The following is a 16,646-nucleotide window of genomic DNA, read 5'->3' as shown; positions in this document are numbered from 1 at the left end:
GGCACAGGACCTCAGCCATGAGGTTCCTGTTCAGCTCAGTGGGTTTCCTGAGGTGAAGGGTTGTTTCCCTGCATATGAGGACAGACCCTTCCTGTGCCCGGAGGAACATGTCCTTAAAGGCCTCTCAGCTTTTGTAGGTTTTTCCCTTTCAGAGCTTCCTCTCCATGGGATCTCGTACTACCAGAGCTCTGAGCAGGGCAATGTCTGCTTCTCTGAGAGAGAGATCCCAAACCTGAGCTCTGCCTTACATCCCTTGGGAACGGGGATGCAACTATTTCATGGTCACCACAGCCAAGGCTGACTCTTCAACATCCCTGACCGGCCCTGACTCACCCTCTCGGCCAGCTTGGTAGCTGGGAAAAGAAGTTGACCCCGAGACTCTCCCGGACCCCATGGGACTGTTTGCACCCACGCACTTTGCCCATCCATTGAGTGCAACTGTCGCTGATCTGGGGACTTCCTCAGGCTGCCTACAGAAGACTTTGTCCCCTTCCTCACCCTGACTGAGTGGTTCTAACTCCCACCTTCATGTCACCTTCACAGGTTTCTCCTCTGTTCCTCACCCACAAACACTCACGCAACGTGTCTTCTGCCCCACCATACATTCGATCTGCCCCATCCTTCATAGAGGGCATGCCCCGGTCTCATTCTCCCACCTTCATCAATCACCCTCAGTGTCTCCTAAAGAGCCTGTATCTAACCATGAGAGACCCAACGCTGTGCAACCTGTCCCACCACATCACCGCAGTGGTTCCCTCAGAAGCTCCGTGATGGAATAAGGGGCTCCAGATGCTCCTGCCTGTGTCCCAGGCTGAGGGCATTGGTGCACACTCCGGTTGCAGCAGCTCAGCAAAGGCTTCTCATGGAGAAAACTGGATCCAAGCACCCAGGACCCCGCATATCCAAAGGCTTTGCTTCAGAGCAAAGATGTGCTGGGAAGGATGGCAGGTGGCAATGTAATGATGAAATGAGGTGCTCATGAAGACAACAAACCCTGCAGTCTCTGAGGCAGAGAAACGCAGGCCTGGGCCATGATGGCCTTGCAAGAGAGAAGTTTGCTGCCTGAGCTGACTTGGCAGCACCTTGTGCCAATCTCCAGGAACACAAGGTACCCCTGAGAAAGTCCCTAGGTGAGGAAAGCCTGCACTCCAGCCAGCCTGTGGTCACCAGTGGCATGGGTTTTTTCAGTATCATCAGGTAGGCGGGTAGAGGAAAGGAGAGAAGAGAACTGTCAGGGGTTGAGAGTACAGGGACATGAGTGGAGACCCTGGTGTGATGCGTCTCCCAGTCTTGCAGCACATGTGGGTGTAGACGAGATGGACCTTGCCTCCTTGCCGGGGTGTTGGCATTCAGGTGCTGGCACAAAGGCACCAGACTCCTTTGGGAGGCCCTGCTGTGTCTGCCCAGACCCCCCTCCAGTGGGACATGGCTTTCCTGGAGGTCCTGTGCCATGTTTGGCAGCCACAGGCAGTTTCACTGGGCACCCCAGCCTCCCCTGGCATGGCACTAGAGGCCTTTCTGGTGCCATTTAAAATAGAGCCTTGAAACAAGGTAGGTGCCTTCACTGCAGGGATGTGCACGTGCCTGAATTTTGCAGTGAGCTGAGCTCTAGGGAGTGCAGAGAATGGTGCTGCAAGACAGATCTGACCCTCCTTCTCGTGCACTCCTCCTCTTGGTCAGCTGAAAGTCCAGCAGCTGCCATGGAAATGTGGGTCTGACAGACATTCAGATGCCCTAAACATTGGGTGTAACCTGAGGTGGCCAAGGGACCCTTCCCACCAGCCCCACAGCTGATGCTCAGGCAGGTGTGGGTGTCCCAGGTGTGCTCCACCACAGCTTGCAGACACATCCCCAAGTCTTGGACCACCCCTGGCACCTCAAATGCCACCAGGAGTTTGTGTGAGAGCAGCTGACTGCCACCCCCCATCCCCATGGATCCCAGTGGGTGCTCAGGGCAGGGGCTGGTCTGCAGGCACCTATTTTGTGCACCCTGAGCTGAAGCAAGAGGAATCCCAGGTGCTGTGGGTCTCTGGGGTGTATGGGGGAGAGCTGAACCCCACTGCAATCTCTGGCCTCCTCACCAGAGAGGAGACACCTTATGGGCTCTGCTGAATCCCTGCCCTGCGCTGGGGGGGAAATGATCTGTTCCTGTCACTGCCGAGGTGTCCCGCCTGGCAATGTGATGGGGAGAGGGGTAAAGGGACGGGAACATTTCCACCTCTTGTAGACCACCACACCATGTTTGGGAAAATGCCACTTCTAAAATGCATCTCTCCAGCATTCAGAGAGGGACAGGCAGTGATGACATCAGTCTGTGTCAGCCCCCGCTCCCCAGGAGAGACCCTGCTGCCTCTCAGGTGCTGTCAGCCCTTAGAGCCCCAGGGACACCTGGAGGGAGCCCAGAGGGGCAGAGAAAGTGGTGCCTTGGGCTGGGCTTCTGCTGCTGAGCTGGGCTGGGCTCCTGGGATGGAGGCAGCTCATGGCAAGTGGGTAGCACTGCAGAGAGACAGCTCTGCCCAGGAGCAGCTCCTCTGCAAAGTGCAGCAGGGCTGAGGACACTGCCTGCAGGCACTGAGGGGAGAGGAGCGAGGCAGAGAGAGGTTAAAGGCAGTGTGGAGTGGGAGGATGCCGAGAGCTCATTGTGGGAGAAATCTTCGCAGCCCTTGACATGGTAAGTCTCTGGAAGCAGGGCAGTGAAGCTGCAGTTGCAGGAGGGATCTCCAAAAGCTGCTACATCCCACAGCCTGTGGGATCTTTAAGGAGGATTCTCACAGCTTCTCTAGTGCAGAGGAGAAGACATGTTCCAGTGAAGGTTTTCCCTGCTGCACCATCAGAGGAACAGGGCATGATGGCTGCCTTCAGCTGGGGATGACTGCAAGGATGTTAAGCTGGGTGCACAGCCAGGGATGCCCAGGGCTGGCCTTCAGAGCAGGGTCCCTCTGCCCCAGCGGTCTGTGTGCCAGGGTCAGTGCTCAGCCTGCCCGGGGAGCTCCCAGCGGCTCTGTGGGGAGAATCTGTGGGTGGAAGAAGGGACCCCTGGTAGGGCAGGGTCCTTCTGCTGTCAAGAGAGTGCTGCATGGGTCAGGGCTGCTCACGGCTCCAGTTACCCCCAGAATATTTCCTAAGGGATGTTTCAAGGAGAAGGTCCTGACAGGGATTGCCATAAAGATAACGAAGATTTCCTCACTTTGTGTTTTCAGTTTCCTACATGAAGTGGCATGATAGTGGAAAAAGGGATAAAGGGAAAAGGATCTGACAACTTTGAAGAAGTCACGGAGACTGCTGAGCAAGTGATAAGTAAGTCTGATAGGAGCCTCCTAAAGTGCCCTCAGCCACTGCTCTGCCAAAGGGCAGCACCAGCATCACCTCTGCTGGACCCATCAGGGTTCTTCTGACCTGCCCTTTTCCACCTGCAAACAGGAACACACACCCAGCCAGTGCTCTGCAAACAGGCAGGTTTCTGTCGGGCCAAGGTGAGTGCACAGAGGTTGGGAGGGGGACTGTGAGCGCTGACAGGGAAAAGACATGGGACAGGGAAACACCTCCCAGCAGGAAAATCTCCAGGCAGCAGGGATATGATCTGGGAATGAGAGGAAACTAAAACTAGAAATGCTGTGGGAGGGAGAATTCAGAAACCTCCGTATGATCCCCTCCCTTCCTCTGAGCAAGCCCCCTTGCCTCCTCTCCACCCACCACAGCCTCTGCCCTCAGGGCTGGGGGCTCCAAGGCGTGAACCACCTCCTCTGCAGCCAGAGCTCCAGCAGAGCCGTGGTGCAGCTCTGCAGCCACGGGCCCAGTTCCCTCTGCAGAGCACAGGGGCTGAGAACAGCTGCGCGGCAATGGTGGTGTCTGGGAGGTGGCGTGCACAGCTGGGGAAGGGGAATGCTGTCTGAGTGCCCCAATGCCTCTGCCCTGGCCTCTCTCAGCCAAACCTCCCTGTGTTTTCCCTTGTCTCTCCACTGGTCAGTGTGATTGCTATTGTTATCTTGTTCTTGCTGCCAGGCTCTCTGGGGATGGGAATTTTTAGCTGCAAAGTCACAGGTGGATCTTGTGGGTCCTTTCATTCATTTGTGTCCATGGGAACACCTGTCCCAGCTTTCCTGTAACCTGTGGCGCTGTGGGCAATGAAGCCTGTGAGGCTGGGGTATGAGCTGAATCTCCCTCACTCAAATGCCATCGTTAGCACACTTGGCTATTGCCTTGAGGATTCCTTCCAAGCTGTGAGCTTCCCTCCAGGATGCAAACCTGCCCTATGGCACCTTTGTGTTATCTGAAGGCTGCATGGAGAAGATCAGAGATGCTACAACAGAGAAGATGCTGTTGGGTTTGTGAAATGAGCCATGTGTGTCCTTGGCTAGAAGTGGGGTGCTGAGACCTTAGGAGAGGGTGAGAAATTTAGTGGTCTGCAGTGGATACCTCTGCTCACAGCAGCGCTTGGTGGCTTTTCAGGGTAGTATGGGAGTGTGATCACCCTCCAGCTCAGAAAGGTGCAAGCCCAGAGAAGCTGGGAACAAGATGGATAAAAAGAATGGCTCTCCTCACTCTGCACTAAGCCACAGGCACTCCTTTTGCCTCGCAGGACTCCCTCTGTTCTCCTTGAGTGCAGCACAGATGCTGAGGCTTTCTGACATCCAAGAACACTCCCCAGGGTACGAGGGGAGGAGGAGCTGTAAAAAACCCCAACCTCTCAGACTGCCTTCTGCCACCTCAGTTCCTTATCACTGGGAGTGCAGAAGCTGACAGGCCTTTCTGCACTAGGAGTGGATTCATGAGAGAAGGTCGAACACCAGGACTGGCCCCTGCCCCCACTCTTCCCATGAACCCACTGCTGCAGAGCAGGGCTGACCTCTCAGCAGCCAGTGGGCAGAGGCCCTGCTCCTCATGGCACATTCAGCCAACACCAACCAGGGCTGCAGCCACAGAGCTGAAGGAAGGTCTGCTAGAAAAGGAAAAGGGTGTCTGTGTGTAGCAGGGCGAGGGTGTATGAGATATGGCTTTGACTTTGCTCAGAGAAATCTCCCTTAACTTGTCACTGTTTTTTCCTTCTTGGAAAGTGCCCATGCCCATAGACAGCAAATGTTCAACAGCAGCTCCATCACTGAGCTCCTCTTCCTCACGTTCACAGAGACGTGGAAGCTGCAGCTCTTGCACTTCTGGCTCTTCCTGGCCATCTGCCTGGTTGCCACTCTGGGCAACGGCCTCACCATCACTGCTGTAGCGTGCAACCACCACCTCCACACCCCCATGTACTTCTTCCTGCTCAGCCTCTCTGTTCTCAACCTGGGCTCCATCTCCACCACTGTTCCCAAATCCGTGGCCAATTACCTCTGGAACACTAGGGCCATTTCCTATGCAGGATGTGCTGCCCAGCTCTTTCTGTTTGTCTTCTTGGTAGGAGCAGAGTATTGGCTTCTCACCATCATGGCCTACGACCGCTACGTGGCCGTCTGCAAACCCCTGCACTATGGGACCCTCCTGGGCAGCAGAGCTTGTGTCCACATGGCAGCAGCTGCCTGGGGCAGTGCATTTCTCAGTTCTCTCCTGCACACTGCCAGTACATTTTCACTCCCACTCTGCCAAGGCAATGCTGTGGACCAGTTCTTCTGTGAAATCCCCCACATCCTCAAGCTCTCCTGCTCACACTCCTACCTCAGGGAAGTTGGACTTCTTGTGGGTAGTGGTTTTCTTTTTTTGGGATGTTTTGTTTTCATTGTGCTGTCCTATGTGCAGATCTTCAGGGCTGTGCTGAGGATGCCCTGTGAGCAGGGACGTCACAAAGCTTTTTCCACGTGCCTCCCTCACCTGGCTGTGGTCTCCCTGTTTCTCAGCACTGGCATGTTTGCCTACCTGAAGCCCCCCTTCATCTCCTCCCCATCCCTGGATCTGGTGGTGGCAGTTCTGTACTCGTTGGTGCCTCCAGCAGTGAACCCCCTCATCTACAGCATGAGGAACCAGCAGCTCAAGGATACAATGTGGAAAGTAATAACTGGATGTTTTTCTGGAGCAATAAGCTTCCCATCATCTTCTGCCTAGCAGCTGGTCACAGTTTAATCATGATAATGTTGTCATCCCCTTTCTAATTCACTGGTTGCTTTGCTTTTCTGATTGAGTGGCTGTGTAAATGAGGAGCTGTTCTCTCTGTGTGTTTAAACAAAATAAAGGGCCACTGAGTGACTTTTTTTTTCCTGATATCTTTCCTCCAAGGCCTTTTTGGAGCTGCAGGGACAGTTCCTGTATGCACGGGTGGAGAGGAAAAGAGTCCCGTCATGGCAGCACTGCCAGTGAGCACCAACACTTGGTCTTCCAGGGCTGTTCTCTTGCCACTTCCACACTCTCCTTCTGATCCCTTGTCAGCCCTGAGTGCTCTGGCAGCTTGGTCATAGTCGTGCTGTGTGGTCGTCCTGTGACCGCAGGCAGGGACAGGCAATGGGCACTTCTGTGATGGAGCTGGCCTCCGTAACAGCGCTTCCATAAAGAAGGGTGATCTCCTCTGGGCAGTGCATGAAGGCTTAGGTATTATTCCAAAGCCACTGTCAAGAACAGGGTCTAGATAGTGCCCCATTAACGAAAACACCAGTGGACATCCAAAGTGTGTGAGTGTGCAGGGCTGGGGCACACAGCAGTGTCCCTTGCACAGCCAGGCCTCCTGCGAGAGACTTGGAGCAGCAGAGCAGGATCTGGTCTGTGAACTTGTTTGCCTGACACCCTGGGCAAGGTGCTCCAGGGCAATGGCCACAGACCAGCCCCTTGCAACCACCATTCCCAGCACTGGCCTCTCACTCCAGCTCGGAGAGGTTCTTTGCACCTCCATGGAAGGTCACCGAATGACTAGGTCAGAAGTCCATGTTTGTGTTGTACAGAGGAGATGTAAGCATGCACATCATGTATGTGAGGTGAGATGGTCCTGAGTGAGCACAAATGCCATCAGCTATTCCTTGGGGGTTCCATGGAGGCCTGTGGGACAGACAGCGCCTCAAGGTCACTTCTCGATGGGAGCAACGTCCCATGGGAAACTGCCTGAAGGCAGCAGTGGGATGTGCTTCCTTGAGCTGCGCTCCCTGTGTCCATTCCTCATGCCGAGGGGCATCTCAGATGAATGCAGAGCAGGGCGATACACCACAGGGCTGAGGTGCCTCCCAGCCTCTGGCAGTGGCAACAGGAGGCCAGAGAGTCCCTATGCCTGCTGCAGTGCCCTGCCTCTGTGCGTAAGAGGGAAAGACTGTGTCTCTGAACACCCCTTGGTGCATAAGGAGTCCACAAGGCCAGCTCAGATGTGGACGCCCGACAGAACCCTGCCCTTTCTGTGTGTGACTCCAGGAACAAACCCCACTGGCCCAGGGAGGTTCATCTCCCACGCCTCAGACAGGCTCATTGCAAATGCTCCTGTCTGCTCACGTCACCCTTTCTGGATTGTGCCCTCAAAGGTGCCAGAGCCATCAGAGAGGTTCTGAAGTCCCTGGAAAAGGCAGATATCAAACCTTTCTTCAAGAAGTGCAAGAAGGAGGACTGGGAGAATTACAGGCTGGTCAACGTCACCTCAGTCCCTGCGAAGGGGATGGGCCAAATACTGCTGCAGCCATTTCCAGGTACTTGTAGGACAAGAAAGGAATTGCTGAACCTGTGCGGGTAGTGGAAAGAAGGGGATGTTTTGGTCCTGGACCTTAGCAAGGGTTTTGACACTGTTTCCCATAATCTCTTTATAGCCAGATAGGTGATACCTGGATTGAAGAAGTGGGTGATGTAGTGGGTGGGGAGCTGGCTGGTGGATCCAGCCCAAATGTCAGCAGTGGTAGAGTCCTCCTTGTGGCCACTTCCTAGTGGCATCCCTCAGTGCAAGCACTGGGGCCAACACTCTGGAGTGTCTTCATTAACTGCCTGGATAATGTGCCAGAGTGCCTTTTCAGCTCCTTTGTGGATGATGCCCAACTGGGCAGAGCCCTTGAGCAACCTCATCTTGTTCACCCTGCCTTGAGCAGGATAGCTGGACAAGGTGCTGTTCAGGGGTCTCTTCCAAGCTGAGTTATTCTAGGATTCAATGAATGTTTTCCTTGGAGAGCTTTTTGAAGACAGAAGAGACAGAAGAAGAAGGAAAAACAGAGAGGCAGAAGTAGAGGCATAAAATGCACCAATATAAATACAGCAGTTCCTCTGAAGAACGTTTCTCCACTCAAACCATTGGTCGGAAATCTATTAGATAAATTTGGTGAAACAAGCTTACTTTTATCTGCTCACATACTGGGCCACAAGGAGGATGATGGCTGGGTACGGTACCATGTGGTCACTTGTGTCTCAGGAACTCATAATCCACTAGAAGCCAATGGCTGTGAAGGGGGCTGTGAGGTCACTTCTGCCTCTGGACATGAGAGGCCAACAGCAGGAATGTGTCTGGGAAAGGCACTGTGAGGTCACTTCTTCCTGAAACAGCCGATAGGTCAGCCCTTGACTCATGGCTGGGATATGTGCTTCTAAACTCACCTCTGCCAGTGTCTCTGACAGGCCAGCAGAAGGCACCTGGTTGGCACATTGGCTGGGAGACCCCCTCTGCCGAAGGACCTAGGCTCACTCCAGGAAGGGGGCTTCTATTTTGGCTTTCATGTCTCTTCTGCCTGAGTACAGGATGGGACAGCAGCAGGCACGCAGCTTGGTGATGTCTATCCAAGAAGCAGAAAGGCTCGCAGCCTTGGAAGATCACGGTGAGGTTACTTCTGCCTGGTCAGGAAAAAGCCCACAAGAAGACTGATGGGTTGGGGTGCCTGCTTGAAGGGTTGCTTCCTGGATGGTTGTGAAAAACAGCAGGAGAGAGAAACAGTGCCACACAGTGCAGCTTGGTAGATGGAGACTGGACATGAAAGAAGAAATGTCACTGAAAGAATAGCACTGTGGTAGATGAAGTCCTCCAGAAGGAGTATGAGATCAGTCCATCTCCTGGTGTTTGAAGGAACAGAGTGTGAAGGTGGACAGACGTCGGTGAATGTATGGAAATGCCAGGGTGAGAGCAAGGTGAGGAAGCGAGATGGGTGTCTGCAGCCTGCAGGGCAAAAGAAGCAGCTGTGGGGCAGCGTAGGACAAGCTGTGGTGGAGATGGCAAAGAGCGCTGGCAAGGCTGGAAGTGGCCAAGAGAAGCCAAGGCTGTTCCCTTTAACTATGGCAATCATCTCTGCCACCAAGGTCTATGAGGAGACATGTTGTCCTAAGGCAGTGGGGGGGCCTCATTGCCTCCTTGCACACCCCCAGTAAGGCTGGGAGCTGTCATAGCCTTGTCCTGCACTCAGCATCACCCCCCACATCCCACTGCCCCAGGAAGAGCCCTGAGCAATGCGTGAGGGACAGGACCTGCCTTCCCCGCGACTGGGGGTCAGAGCTTGGCCTTGCTGCTTCATGAAACAAAGGCAGGGTTTTCTCAGCATCTGAGCTGCCTGCACATTCCCTTTGCCTGCCTGCAATCATGGCCTCCAATTCTCTGCTCTAACGAGTCCCTGGGGAGGCTTCGCCAGTAATGGCCCTTAGTGGGGCTTATGAATACTTCAAGGTACTTTGGGTTTTGCTTTTGATGCTGACTCTTGGAGAGGTTTGTGCAATCTCCTCTCAGTGCCTGAGGTTCAAGGACTTGGCACCAAATACACCACAGGGCTTTTTAAAATGAAGCAAGCCCTAACGAGCCATGTCTCTTCCTGTAATTTTCCTCTACTCTTGTACAGTTTATTAGAGAGGTTTTCCTAGTGTAGTTATGGAGAAAGACTTCAAAGAACTTCCAATAAAAATGAATTTTTATTTTAAAGGGTGTAGTTTATTACTTTTCAGTGTAGAGAAGAGGCAATAACAGCATTCTCTGATTGATATTGATGCAGGGTCTCTCCTTAGGAGGTCTGGACTGGCAGGAGAAGCTGTCCCTTGAGGTCTGACACAGCATGGACAACTTGCTCCTCACCTCCCCAGCCCCCTCATGTCTCTCATCAGCCACCTGGGACTTGTATCCTTACATCAGACTTCCCCTCTGCAGTCTGCAGCTGGATGTTACAGCTCCTTTGCAGCAGCCCCCGCCTGCTTTCCTTAGAGACCTGGCTGCACAAAGGCAAAGAGGGACTTTTCTGATTTTTGAACAAACAAAGTAAAACTGATAAGATTCACCATTACAGTATAACACACTCCTCAACTGTATGCCAAGTACAAGCTGTCACGAATGAGGTTCACCTTCCACAAGGGATAACCGTGCAAGAAATCTTTTACACAGAAATAAAATGATAAAATAAACAATTAAAGTGTTGGCTAAAGACAGAATTAGACAGACTACTGAAAGATAGGCAAGCTTTTAACTCCCTGATGCTCAAAGCAGCTACTGGATTGTTGAGAGGTATCTGACTGATCCAAGAGTAAAGGGAAGGGAAATCTAGAGAGCAATTGCAAGTGGTTATGTGCGGATAGGCTGCTGGGAAGGTGACTTCAGACATGGTCAGTTCAGTTAGGACAAGTGGAAATAGGTGAAAGATGAGGGAGATGAAATGCACGGCCTAAGAGAGAGAGTACTGGCAATGCAAATATAGTGGAAGGTCATCAGTTCTCCTCTTGCGATTAATGTACATCCTGAAAACCCCTCAGTTTGATCTCATGGGAAAACACTGACTTTTTATTAAAAGTATTCAATCGTTTCAGCTGATGAGGTCATGCTCATAGTTTTAAGCGCGTGTAAAAATTTCTCAGGTTGTCAGGCAGCGCTCCGCTGCCTGACCATAAGTATCCAGTGCTGCCTCTGGAGGACCCAGTGTCTCTGAAGTGCCCAGAGCCTGGGCCTGGCAGTGTCACAGAGGAGACACTCGGAAGCTGCAGCTGGAGCCTGTGTCCCTGTAACTGCATCCCACCCCAATTCTAGGACCACTTTCCTTTGCAAACAAAGGCAGTACACAAAATCCCCCAGAGATCAGTACATTAAAACAAGACAAAACAAAGCAAGGAGGAGAACAACACGAACAGTGTTCAAAGCTTAAAGTTGTAATAGGACATCTCCTTCACTCTACATCTTTCATTCTCTTCCTTTGTTGCTTCATTTTTTGGAAATGGTCTCAACATTTCCATCATCCTGAGGCCTACAGCATTAATTTTTGTGGCTTGCACAGAGCCCAGGGCCCCAAAACACTCCCTGTCCTGGACTGTCCACGCCACTTCTAACTCTTGGCACAGAGTGAGTCACGCTCGGAGGTGTTGACCACTCGTGCCTGATGGAGGAAAGCAGGGTACAAAGCTTCAGTGAAACACTCTGTGTTTGGATGGCCAAATTTGCACAATTCTCATCAAATCTGTGTTATCTGTCTTTCTATGTGAGTCTATGGAAAAATCTATACTTCTGTCCATGTAATGTAAATCTAAAGTATAGAAAAATGTATAGGTGTGTCCAGTTACTCAGCAAAATACATTTCCTACCAGCACTCTCAAGGGAGAAGCTTTGTTCTGAGGAATTACGCTATTGGTACTGGCTTTGTCTCTCCGTCCCCTGCCCCGCTGGGCACTGGGACCAGGGTTCCCTCAGCTGCCTTCCTTGTGCTGACAACACATTTAAGAGAAGCCCTTCTGGCTGCCCTCCCCACGCATGGCCATTTCCAGCCACCGCTGAGCTAAGGCTTTGCTGGCTCCATCCCTGCACCCACAGGCCAGGGGTCTCTGCCTCCTGGGCAGCCCGTTCCCCTCCAGCCTCCCTTCACTTCCTTCACAAGTGTGACCTCCTAAGTCAGGAGGGTCCCTGTTCATCCACGCTGACCTCTTGCCAGGCCCTGCTTGATGCCCTGTGCATCAGACTGGCTTCTTCCTGGGCTTTGAGGATGTTGTCCTTGAAGATCCAGGAGGGACTCTCAGCCCCTTTGTCCTCCAGGACAGTCCAAGCAGATCCTCAGCTAACTGAAATCAGCTCTCCTGCAGTCCTGCACTGTCATTCTGCTCCTTGTCCTACTTCACCATCCCATGGTCATTGCAGCCATGGCTGCCCTCATCCTTCCCAGCCCCAGCCAGATCCACCTTGTCTGTCAGTAAGAGACCAGCCTCAGTGAGCTCATCGAGTGTCTGTGTCAAAATGTTGTCTTCCACACCCTCCCGGAATCTCCTGGGTTGCTTGTGCCCAGCCCTGTTGCCCTCCCAGCAGATTGTGGAGTGGCTGAACTTGCCACGTAATTGAGGACCTGTGACCACGAGGCTTCCTCCAAGGCCAGGCTCTGTGCATGCCAGCCTCCCCTTTGCACAGAGCTCACCTCCACCTCCTCACCTGCCTACCTGCCTTCCTGAGGAGCCCTTGCCATCCATGGCTGCCCTCCCACCACTCCAGCTGTCCCAGCAGGGCTCTGCAGTCCCGGTGGGGGAGCACGCTGCTGCCTGCCCAGCAGAAATGCCAGCGCTGGGGAGGGGAGAGGAGAGGCAGGTAAAGGGGAAGGGTTCTGGGAGGCTGGCTGGGAGGTCACTCCTGTTGCCAGAAGAGGATGCTGCAAGGAGAGGCATCGTAGCTGGGAGGTGGCTTCTGAAGTCACTTCTTCGGGAACAACCCAATTGGCCAGGTGCTGAGGCAGGCCCAGGGATGTCGCCTGGGTTGTCGGAAAACCCCTGCGGCAGCGCTGAGAGCCTGGGAGAGGGGAGATGCAGAGGAAGGTGAAGATGACATGGCTGGGGGGTGGATTGTGATGCCATTTCTCTTGCAGTAACCGGACTGACTTGCGGCAGGCAGGCAGGTACTGTGACATCATCAAGCGCATCACAAACCCCAACATGACACAGATGGCTGCTCAGGCAGTGGAAAGGGGTAGAGGCAGGCAAAACCACCATGGTCGGGCTGCTGCTTGTGAGGTCACCTCATGACAGCAATGTGATTGGCCAGGAGCAGGCAGGTGTCATGAGGGCATCAAGGACACCAGAAGGGGAAGGCTGCAGGCAGGTGACTGGGCCCCTGGTGAGGCCCTGCCCTGGGGTGAAGGCACCTGTACATGACAAGGGAACCTATGGGACGCGGCATGAGAAATTGCGGGATGTGACAGAGAACAGCGTGAGAAGGGACCAGAAGTATGGGCAGCACCGTGTGTCCTGGCTGGGTCACGCAGGTGGCTGCAGATGGGAGAAGTGGCCAAACTGCACAGAGGGGAGCACTGGGGACCTTCCTGGCAGTCAAGTCTTGCAAGGCCATCAGTGGCTGGGGAAGCCATCAGTGCTGCCATTGAAGTCCCAGAGGACCTAGGCAATGGTATCCAAACTATCAAATTTGGGTACAAATGGAGAAAACCTGAGACCATTGGGGAAAAAGAAATTGCTGAGGGTTATGAATTGGAGAGGAGACTTGGGCAGAGAGAGGAAGGGAGGAGGGATACAGATGGATCATGGAAGAAGCAGCCTGTGGAAGAGAAGAGGAGAGGAGGATTCTTGGGGCCAGGTGCCCATGGGGAGGTGGCTGGTCAGTGATGGTCTGGCCAAACCCTGTGCCTGATCACCGTGGTCTGTCCTGCTTATTATACTGGTTTCTGTTGGGGTAGAGTTATCTTCATAGTAGTTTGTATGGTGCTGCGGTTTAGATTTGTGATGAAGAGGGTGTTAATAACACACCGATGCTTTAGTCATTGCTGAGCAGTCCTTGCACAACACCAAGGCGTTTTCTGCTTCTCATGTTGCCCTGCCAGCGAGTAGGCAAGTTTGGAGGGACACAGCTGGGGAGCTGACCCCAAGTAACCAAAGGGATATCCCATACCATAGGACATCACGCTGAGCAATAAAAGCTGTGAGAAGAAGGAGGAAGTGGGGATGTTTGCAGTGATGGCATTTGTGTTCCCAAGTAACTGTTAGGAGTGATAAAGCCCTGCTTTCCTTTAAATGGCTAAATATCTGCCTGCTGGTGGGAAGCAGTGAGTGAATTCCTCATTTTGCTTTGCTTGTGTGTGCGGCTTTTACTTTACCTATTAAACTATCTTTATGTCAGCGCATGAGTTGTCTCACTTTTACCTTTCTTGGGCTCACTGGTGTGTGTGTGCGTGTGTTTGGGCGTGAATGTATGTACATGCTTTGCTGGCCAAGTGGGGCTAGCAAGGAGGAGGAGGACCCCAGGATCTGGAGAGACCCAGGGTTGGAACTACCACGTGGGTAATATCTGTGAGTCTGGGCAGATCTAAGCCCAGGCCCACACTGGAGGGACTGCGGGGGGGTGTGAGCCTGCGGGTAAGTTCTGCTGGGAATGCACAGACCACTCGTGCAACCTTCACACCAGATCAGCCTGAGAGGGGGGATGGGATGGGGACGGTTGTGTTGCTCATGGTTGTGTAAGTGCTGCTGGTGGTGTGGTGGCTGTCAAGGTGCTGTGGCCTGTTGGAGTTGGTCTGTGTAGGGTTGGCTGTGTCCATCTGTGTTTCCTTGCAGATACCTGGATTTAGTGCTTTCCCTCTGGTTGACTCCACCTCGGGCGATCTCTCACTTTGTGGGGCTCCAGTCAGTGACCACCCCAGGCACACGTGGTCCATGCACATGTCGCAGTCTCTCCAGGCAGCTCCAGATTCCACTCCTGGAGGATGTCCTCTGCCCTGTCACGCATTGGGACACCATGGTATGGCAGTATCTCAGTGAGCATTCACCATGTCCGCTATCAATACAGAGCAAGGGATGTGTCCTAAATCCAACCTTTGTTCTCTAACAGCTACCAAGGTGACAGTGAGCTTTTAACTCAGGCCCTTTTGAGGTGAAATTCCCAGGCCTCTTGTCGACATCAGCTTTGGAAGAACAGCCAAATCTTCAGGAACTACATCGGGGAGAAATGTCATTTTACTACAGAGATGCTGTGAGAGAGGCGGCTCTGACACATTTATAGGTTTCAGTGATAGAAAGAGATGAGTTTGTTTCTCAGGAGAGTGAGATGAATACAAATGATTATGTAGGAATGTAACAAGCATAAATAACAGAACAGGCACTGCTAATAATAAGAAAGGAAAAATCAATAAACAAAGTACAGGCCTGCATTGGGATACATTAGATTTCATTTGTGGAGAGTGATGGAAACATTTTCAATATTGCAAACATCCATGAAATCACTTTCCTAATGGACTCCTTGAGTTCCTGGTTCCTCAGGCTGTAGATGAGGGGGTTCATTGCAGGAGGCACCACTGAGTACAGAACTGCCACCACCAGATCCAGGGATGGGGAGGAGATGGAAAGGGGGTTCAGGGAGGCAAATGTGCCAGTGCTGACAAACAGGGAGACCACGGCCAGGTGAGGGAGGCACGTGGAAAAGGCTTTGTGGCGTCCCTGCTCAGAGGGGATCCTCAGCACGGCCCTGAAGATCTGCACATAGGACAGCACAATGAAAACAAAACATCCCAATACTAAACAGACACTAACCACAAGTACCACAAAATCCCTGAGGTAGGAGTGTGAGCAGGAGAGCTTGAGGATGTGGGGGATTTCACAGAAGAACTGGTCCACAGCATTGCCTTGGCAGAGGGGGATTGTCAATGTATGGGCTATGTTCAGCACAGCAGTGAGAAACCCAGTGCCCCAGGCAGCTGCTGCCATGTGGGCACAAGCTCTGCTGCCCAGGAGGGTCCTGTAGTGCAGGGGTTTGCAGATGGCAACGTAGCGGTCGTAGGCCATAACAGTGATCAGATAAAACTCTGCTGACATCAAGAAGGGCAAGAGAAAGAGCTGGGCAGCACATCCTGCGTAGGAGATGGCCCTGGTGTCCCACAGGGAATTGGACATGGCTTTAGGGACAGTGGTGGAGATGGAGCCCAGGTCGAGGAGGGAGAGGTTGAGGAGGAAGAAGTACATGGGAGTGTGGAGGCGGTGGTCACAGGCTATGACTGTGATGATGAGGCCATTGCCCATTAGGGCAGCCAGGTAGATGGCCAGGAAGAGCCAGAAGTGCAAGAGCTGCAGCTCCCGTGTGTCTGCGAATGCCAGGAGAAGGAAGTGGGTGTTGGAGCTGTTGTTGGACATCTGCTGCCTCACAGCTTGGGACCTGTGCAAGGAGGAAAAGACAGTGACAAGTTACAGTAGACTTTTCTGAGAACAACCAATTCACTTTCACAGAAACACTTCCCCCCCACACCCCCCCTGCCTCTCCTGTTCAGGAAGACCTTGAGCAGGTCCCTTTCAAGAGCTTGGCCTGGTGCTGGCTCAGGGTGCCACTGGGAGCAGGGGGCTTTGCAGGAGTCAGTCCTTCCCTATAGACAGAGGTAAATAGGAACACAGGGTGATCTCAGATTGAAGCCATTTGTGATATGAGAAAGCTTTCCAGCATTGTCCCGTCCAATTTTCCCAACTGCAGAGCACCGCTGTGGGGATTTTGTTTCGTTCATTTTGTTATCGTTTCCTCACCACACCCAAGGAGTCTTTTCAAGGCAGAAATCTTTGGAGTTTCTGCAGCACTCCAAGCGAAACCTTGTGGGTCCACAGTGGCAAAAGGGACTGTCCCTTAATGCAAGGCAAGGAGAACCAGTCTGTCCATCAGTCCTGGTCTCAGCTGCCCTGTGCTGGCACCTCTTTCAACTGGAGGACAATCGAACTCACATATTCCCTGAGAAGAAACGAGACACTGCAGAGAGCAGAGGAATCTAGTTTCCAAGTGCAGATCTCCAGACCCTTCATCCTGTCTCATTGCACGTGAGGAGGATCTCAGCACTGCCCTCCCAGCCAGGGACACG

General features: G+C 52.9%; 2 protein-coding genes across 2 annotated transcripts; one reads left to right on the top strand and one right to left on the bottom strand.

The window, feature by feature from the left end:
• Window positions 1-5,421: 5,421 nt before the first annotated feature.
• On the top strand, window positions 5,422-6,033 carry LOC309603714 (olfactory receptor 14C36-like; the record flags this gene model as incomplete). The annotated part of the gene is made up of 1 exon (XM_082338645.1): window positions 5,422-6,033. One exon carries the CDS (start codon window positions 5,422-5,424, stop codon window positions 6,031-6,033), a length of 612 nt encoding a protein of 203 aa, XP_082194771.1.
• Window positions 6,034-14,973: 8,940 nt separating this feature from the next.
• LOC309603713 (olfactory receptor 14I1-like) lies at window positions 14,974-15,939 on the bottom strand (the record flags this gene model as incomplete). Its single annotated transcript, XM_082338644.1, has 1 exon — window positions 14,974-15,939. One exon carries the CDS (start codon window positions 15,937-15,939, stop codon window positions 14,974-14,976), a length of 966 nt encoding a protein of 321 aa, XP_082194770.1.
• Between the last annotated feature and the right edge of the window lie 707 nt (window positions 15,940-16,646).

This window comes from Platalea leucorodia (assembly GCF_965183815.1).
Source record: "Platalea leucorodia genome assembly, contig: HAP1_HAP1_SCAFFOLD_180, whole genome shotgun sequence".
Taxonomy (NCBI): Eukaryota; Metazoa; Chordata; class Aves; order Pelecaniformes; family Threskiornithidae; genus Platalea; species Platalea leucorodia.
The sequence above is the reverse complement of the archived record's forward strand: the minus strand, read 5'-3'. Positions and strand labels throughout refer to the sequence as shown.